Source organism: Triticum aestivum, chromosome 3A (genome assembly GCF_018294505.1).
Source record: "Triticum aestivum cultivar Chinese Spring chromosome 3A, IWGSC CS RefSeq v2.1, whole genome shotgun sequence".
Classification (NCBI taxonomy): domain Eukaryota; kingdom Viridiplantae; phylum Streptophyta; class Magnoliopsida; order Poales; family Poaceae; genus Triticum; species Triticum aestivum.
Genome location: NC_057800.1, coordinates 343455549 through 343463238, shown reverse-complemented (window position 1 = coordinate 343463238; position 7690 = coordinate 343455549). Strand labels below are relative to the sequence as shown.

Here is a 7690-nt window from a genome sequence, read left to right as displayed (position 1 = left end):
GCCTCGGGATCCGCCGCGGACCGGTCCAAGAGCGAAGCCTCGGAATTGGCTCGGCCCCGCTCCAGGGCCCCTCCATGGTCAAAAGCCACCTGCTCCTCCCTGTCCCTGACAACAGCGGCCGGATTTTCTGTGGCACTTGCCATCCTCCCTGGATCAACTGTGGCCACCAACGCGGCCTCTACAGTCCGCGGCCCGCCATCGCCAACCCTGGTTGCCACCGTGGTGACCACCGGCGCATGCATCCTCACCGCAGCGCCCTGCGCCATGGGCGGGATTCTCCAGTCAGACGGACCAATCCGCCCCAACAGGGCACGCATGTAGGAGCCGCCGTGCGCCCCGTTGCCCTGAGCGCCTCCCCGCCGATCACGGACACCTCTCGACCACGGCAGCACTCTCCACTCGCCCCTGCCAAAGAAGTCACCGGAATCATCGGGCAACCCACTCTGACCGCTACCATCGGAGCTTGGCGGCCTCAGCCAGCGCTCCGGGCCTTCGTGATCGCGAACTCTGCCGATGTGAATCAGGATCTTGTACTCAAGCAGCGCACGGGACGTGGGTAATCTCGCCGCCGGTCCTCCAACCATCTCCGGCTCCGGCACCCATAACCTCCTATCTGCAGGCACCTCGTCTGGATCCACGCACCAGGCCCTAACCTTGAACAAAGACAAGTCTTCCCTATTCTCAGTCTCCGGCGCCAAGCTTTCCACCAAGCATGACGAGCCCAGAAGCTCCGCCGCCGTCTCGGACGTCCAAGCGTGGGAGGGGATACCTTCGATCATAAGATCAACCTGCGTCCTCATCACCCTCGACACCGCCTGCGCTTGCTTGAGCCATGGCTTGACAAACAGCTTAAAGTAGCCATGCTCGACCGTCCCCGCCGCCAACGCCTTGTTCCGCAACTCCGGCGACTCGAACACCACCAGAAAGTCCTCGGGATGAAACTTCAGAACCGAAAAACGGTGGCGCGGGATGCGCAGCTCCACCGACAGTGCCTCCGCAGCCTCCTGGCAAGAAACCGCTGGCCTAGTGCCGCCCACGTAGGCCACCACCGCCAGCCTCAGGCGCCGCTCAAGATCCTCCATCTCCGGCGTACGGCGAAGAACGCAGACACCACCAGAAGTAGCCGCGGCTGCAACCGACGCTTGCACAGACCCCACAGGTGCGATGGCGACCGGGACTGGCGAGGATCTCTCCAAAGGAGCGATCTGCCTAGCCACCGGTGCCAGCCTGCCCGCTGGTCCGGCCTGCGTGGACGGCTGCGAAGCCCTTGCTACCTTGGCCACCGCCTCACGCCGGAGATCCTCCTCAGCCCTGGGGCTCCGAGGTCTCTTGCACGCCGTAGATATGTGGCCTTCCACACCACATCGAATGCACAGGGGGGGGGGGGACCAGCAGTCTTCACGGCGATGCCCCTCACGAAAACAGCTGAAGCAGAGACCGAAGAGGTCGGCCGGGATCTCCCTCCTCTCCGGCGACGACGCCGGCGAACGTGGGGAGCGCGACCTGACGCCACCCAACGCCGCCTGCTGCCGAAGCGCCCGCCTTTTGCGCCACAGCGCCTTGCGCGACGGCCCCGGCTTGCGCCACGGCAGAGCGGGAGCCGCCTCCTGCGCCGCCGGCGCGCCTCCGGCACCGGTGGAGAAACCCTCGGACCCCGACGAGCCAGACAACCCAAGACCGGAGACGATAGGCTGGAGCTTGGAAGACACAGATGCCGGGCTCGCAGATCCATCCGCCATGGCAAGAGACGAGAAGCGAGGGAAAGCACCAGACCTAGAGTCCGCCGGGGAAGGGGGGACGCCGGGGCCGGAGTGGCCGCCGGCGTGGGGGGAGAGGAGGAGGGTGGACGCCGGGGCCGGAGTGGCCGCCGGCGAAAGGGAGCGCTGGGGGTTTCGGAGCTGAGTGACAATCGAACACAGAAAAAGATAGAGAACCACCCACCCGCCCACTTAACTCCTAAGCAAATGCCCCTCCTCCCCGCCTATAAATTGCGTCCCTCTTCCAAGCCCCAATTCCCTTTTCCCTCTCTCTCTCTCTCTTCTCCCGTCTCTGGAAGGACTTGGATTCTTTCTTTCCTCGCAGCAGCAACGCCACGCTGCTGCTCTTACTTCCTGTTGACCACAACCACCCTGCTCCCGCCTTTCAAGTTTGAACCCTCTTTGCTTGGCATCTACCACCTTTAGTTCCCTGTGCCTTGGAGATTCTGTGTGAAAGTCTGATCATACAAGATCTACCATCTAGCTTAGTACTACTCTGTTGGAATCCTTGCGACGAAACCTAGCTGTTCAGGGCGATACTCTGCTGAAATTTCCAGTCAGAAACCCCCTTGTTCAGGGCGTCACTCTGCCGAAATTTCCTGTCGGAAAACCTTGCAATCAAGGGCAACACCCTGCTCAAATATTTTCCCCGAGAATTCTCGCTTGGTCAGGAGAAACTCTGTCCGATTTCACAGTAAGAAACCTTGGTTTTTGAGGGGAGACTCTGCCGAATTTTTCTCTTGACCAGCTCTGCTTGTATGCCGCTGCTTTTATGATAACATCCACCGTCCTCGTCCAGTCCTTCTCCGTCGTCTTCCTCTACTGGTTCTACGTCTTCTCATAATCAACCAACCCCGGTTAAACCAGAGAGTTCACCTGCTTATTGTATATTGTTTTAAATATTTGTTGGTGTAAGAAACAAAGTAAAGTAATCAAGTGGTGTAAGGAAATGGCCTCTCCCGGTCCCGGCACGGCGTCTACCGTCACGTCGTCGTCGGCCGGCTCGGAGGCGACACGGGCGCCGCCTGCGGCGCTGACGGAGGAGAGGAACCGCAAGCGCAAGGAGTCGAACCGGCTATCCGCGCAGCGGTCGCGCGCGCGCAAACTGCTGCAGGTGGACGAGCTGGAGGCGGAGGCGGCAGCGCTGCGCGCCCGGAACTGCGCCGTGGCAGCGGCTGCACAGGAGGCCGCGCGCCGGTGCGCGGTCGTTCAGGCCGAGAACGAGCTCCTGCATGCGCGGGCGCTGGAGCTGGGCGCGCGCCTCGAGTCCCTCGCCGAGCTGATCCAGTACATGGACGCGGCCGCCGCCATGGGTGCTTCCTCCATCCCGCTCGCCGGCGTCAACGGCAACGCCTTGCCCCAGCAGCCGATCCTGCAAACGGAGTTGTACTGCAACTACTCCTACTACTGCTAGCAGATCGCATCATGTTGGTTCCATGTAGTAGCTCTGTGTTGTCTACGCGTCTAGTATGTGCTTATGCTTTTCCTCCCAGCCGTCCCAGGTAGAGTAGTGTTATTTGGGTGGGCAGGGGCAAGGAAATTAAAGAGTGGTTGTACGTGTGTCGGCTGACTTTATAGTGTGACATCGACGGCAACGACAATATGTGTGGTTTATTGGATGCCCTCGTGGAACAAGCAACGCTATGTGATGTGTATTATTTTTCCTAAAGCTGTTATCACATCGCCTATCACTCTCCAATGGAGAAAAGAGTAATAACTGACCATGGGAAAAAGAAAGATGGACGGCTGCAAGTTGTGATTGTCGTACGTGGAAATGCATTATGCACGGAGAGCTTCACAAAGACGTTATGTATAATACGGCTGACAAGTGGCTTTCGCGACATCGGTGAACCTTAGGTGAGGGGATTTGCTAAACCCGGCTATAGATACTCTTAGGACCTGGATTCGCCCGTCAGATCACATCAGCGATGTGGCAATGATATAGGACCAAGCCATATGGAGGTCTGATCTTCAGGAATGAAAGGTGGATTTGAGAAAAAACATAAGGGTAAATCGAGAGAAACACGAGCGAAACACACAAATCAGCACACATAGATGCAATAAAAGAATACACACACACACACACACACACACACACACACACACACACATATATATATAATATATATATATATACTTGATCCAAATCATTTTAAAAAGAGATGGAACAAGATAGGATTGGTCACCAAGTCCTAAGACAAGGAAGACTTGATTTTCATGAAGGAATCTTTACCCGTATGTAGCCATAATACTACTCGGAGTCTCCCCCTCTCAGGATGCCTTCATCTTCATGAGGACCTATCTCCAATGTAGGAATCCACAAGGAAAGATATATGAGCTAAGCTCTATCGTTTGAGCTCTATCTTAGCTTACCTATCTTCAATGGAGGAATCCCATAAAGGAAGAACACATGCTATAGTGAAAACCATAAAAAAGATACTTTTCATAATTAATCTGATCCTTCCATCCAACGCTAGATGATGCTTTGCATAAATGAATGGGTTTTTTGTTTTACAGAAATAAGTAGGACAAGGAAAAAGTATCGAATTGGTTTAATTATTTAAGTTATTTTATATACATTGGCTTTTGTTTTATGCGGAGACTAACAAAAAAATCTATAGAAAATCAAGCAGGTCGGGGCAGAAGAAACGAAGGAAGATGCAAGGCGAACCTACTCTAATTTGATTAGAGATAGTTAATCATATGTACGTGGGATTTAGACCAAACGAAAGTATTCACATTTATAAACATCTCCACATCGATGGAACTGTTTGCTAGCGAAATGAATGATGTCATTAGAGTTGTGGACACAGTGATGTGCCACAAGTCCATGGATGTGTCGAGTAGAGGGTGAGCTACGTCGGAGGGACTCCAACCAACCACTCGTCGAAGAAATTCCTTCCTAATGATGATTGCAGGGACGATGGCTTCCCAACGGTCCTCTTGCTCCTCCGCCACAGCCTCACCCGCTGGGTTTTCGCTCCGAATCCCAACGGCCAGATAACGTCCCTCGGCCGACCACGGCTTCCGGTTCATCTGCTGCTCCCGGGGCGCCTCTCCCGGGCCGTTCCTGTCCTGCATCTGAAGACTTGGAGCCAGATGGCGATGGATGGATGGTGGTGCGGAATCGTCGTCCACAGCGCCGTTATGAAGATGCTCCCGCCGTTAAGCTCCAAGATGAAGCCAAGCATAGGATTCCCCGGTGACTGGTGGGGCTCTGCTTTAAATGCTTAGATCTTGGCCACATCAAGTTGGCGTGCACCGGTGATATACGCTGCCATAGCTGTTGGATCTCAGGACACATCGCGAGAGACCGCCCCTTCCCCGGCCGAGCTGCCCCCGATCCATCCAGATCCCGCCGTGCTCTACCTAAAATCGGCCCGCAACCGAGGCTGCCGCCGCCCGTGAGTTCTTTCTCTCGGCTGTCGCCCCCCCCCCCTCGCGACATGGCTCACTACCCCCCATTGGCCCGTGAGCGTTTCCCGGGTGAGGTGCTCACTCATGGGGATCCAGATCTAAGGCCGGCTCGGGGTGGAGGCGTCATCTCCCACACCGTGGGAATGGACGCCCTCGAGGCGGATTTCCGCAACCGTGCGCTCCACGCATCGGTGCAAGGCCGACGGCCTGCGGTCTCTCCGGAGGCGCTGGTGCAAGCTCTGGAGCAAGGCTGCGGGGTGGAGAGGCGACACCTCAGGGTGGAGGTCACCTATCCGACCGACTTCTTTATCTCCTTTGCATCCACGGCGGACTTCGACCGGGTGTTCCGCCAATTCGGCAAGATCTGATGCGCAGGGGCGCCCATCACCTTCTAGCGCTGGCACAAGAGTGCTCAAGCCTCGGGCGGCAAGCTTGAGTTTTTCTGCAAGATTGGTATTGAGGGTATGCCGGCGAGTGCCTGGGAGTGAGACTCGCTTAATCAGCTCATCAACAGACTCCAGGGTCAGCTGGACGAGATCCTTCCGCAAGATGACCGCTGGCAGGTAGACGTCACGGCCTGGATGCGCAACCCCTACGGCATCCCCAAGGTGTATGATCTGGAGATCCCCGAGCCGGCAGGCTTGCCCAATAAGGTGGACGTGGACTAGCTTACGGCGCGCGCCGCCGTCGGCCCCGCCCTCTGAGCGTCGGACCTTGATCCATCCGCTCACGATTCACGTGCTGGATGTGGTGGACCGCACGGTGCCATACCTGGAGCTCCATCCTAACTACGAGCCGGACAACGACGAAGACCTGACTAGGAGGCATGATTACTCCTGAAGCTGCTTCATGGGGCGGATCGATGAAGAAGGGTGGGGAAATGCTATCAGCTCTGGGGGACACCCCTTTGGCGGACCGGGCAGCTTGGGCATCACCGGTGATTGGGCAGCCAGAGGGGCAATGGCCACCTCGCTCCCGCAGGAGGTATGGAGCTCAGGCCCATGGCGGTCTCTCCAAGCGGTGCCAATGTCACCCGCAGGCTCCAGGGCGGCTTCGTACATGCCCATCGGCGCAGGCCGCTCCGTCGCCAGATCGACGGCTTCTACAGCGGTTGGCTCGATGGCGTTCGCAGACACCCCTGAAAACCTCTCTTCGACTGGGGCCACAGCGGTGGGCGCGGAGGCCGTGGGACGAACCCCAGACCACGGCTACAGCTTGGGGCATTGCGGCCCATCTCCACGGAGGCTCTCATTCAGCGTAGCGGTCGGCGACGGCTCTCAGCAGGATACGGAGGGGGGGGGCACTAACGGACCGGCGTGCGGCGCCTCACCTGTCTCGGGTGTGCTACACCTGCCGCTCAAGATGCTGGAGCCCACGGTGTTCCGGTCGGACGAGCAGGGGAGCATGGTGAGCACGCCCTTCACTACCCCCCTGCAGCCGGATCAGCTCCTGCCTCGGGTGGACGCGGCGTCTGCACCCATGGGGACAGTCGGCCCGCTGTCTGCCCCCGATGCTCTCCTGGCGGCGATCGGGGCTTCACCCAAGCCATCAATCCTGGGTCCCCGGCCGGCTGCCTCTACCCCTGCAAGGCACAAGAAGACGTTGCCGCCCAATTTCATGCCGCACAGGAGCGCGCGGATCTCCAAATTGAACGGTGGCACGCGCCAGGGGCCGGTCGAAAGGGCTCAACCCATCCTGCTGCGTAGTATGGGGGTGATCAAGGCGGAAGAGCACTTGTCTCTTGAAGCTCTCGATTCATACCTCAATCTGTTTGACGCGCCTCTGGCTCCTCAATGCATCAGGGCGGTGGCGGCCCTCTACGACCCTGACGGTGTGGCCTTCGACGAGCCGACTCACGAGGGGCTCTCTGCTTTCGAGCTGCTGGAGTGCGTGGAACCGTGTGGTGCATAGCTCTCATGTTGTTGCTGTGGGGCGCTTCCTTCACTGGACATGTCTCTTAGTATAGTGGTGTGGAATGTAAGGTGGCTGAGTAACCCGGCCAGGCGTAGTTCCATTTGTTTGTTCATGCAAACCTGTAATGCATCATTGATCTGCTTTCAAGAATCTAAGTTGTAGGAGGTAGACGTTCTAGTGGTCAATCAAACTCTAGGGTCTGGCTTTGATGGTTTTGATGCTCTTCCTGCGCAAGGCACTAGAGGAGGGATTCTGCTGGCTTGGAGATCGGACCGCTTGAGGATCTCGAATGTTCAGAAGAGGGAGTTCTCCATCTCGTCCACAATTACATCTTTGGCAAATGGCAAAGCCTGGCTGGTCACGTCTGTGTACGGGCCACAAGAGGACGGGGACAAGATGAGATTTCTGGAGGAAATCGAGCGTTTGGGGGAGCAGGTTCTGCTTCCATGGATAATTAACAGGGATTTCAACCTTGTCAGGCACGAGGATGAGCGAAGCAATGGGAGGGCCAACAGAAGACTGACGAACAAGTTTAGGCACTCCATTAACAAACTAGGATTTCATGACATGCGCCTTATGGGTAGGAAATTCACTTGGTGCAA

At 57.2% G+C, this 7690-nt stretch overlaps 1 protein-coding gene across 1 annotated transcript; it reads left to right on the top strand.

The window, feature by feature from the left end:
* The first annotated feature begins 2029 nt into the window (after positions 1-2029).
* On the top strand, positions 2030-3371 carry LOC123061268 (bZIP transcription factor 44-like). Its single transcript, XM_044484284.1, has one exon. The coding sequence runs from the start codon at positions 2707-2709 to the stop codon at positions 3169-3171; it is 465 nt and encodes a 154-aa protein (XP_044340219.1). The 5' UTR covers positions 2030-2706; the 3' UTR covers positions 3172-3371.
* Positions 3372-7690: the final 4319 nt, after the last annotated feature.

Coding starts and splice junctions, on each gene's coding strand:
- LOC123061268 (XM_044484284.1), top strand. CDS start 2,707: ATGGCCTCTCCCGGTCCCGGCACGGCGTCTACCGTCACGTCGTCGTCG.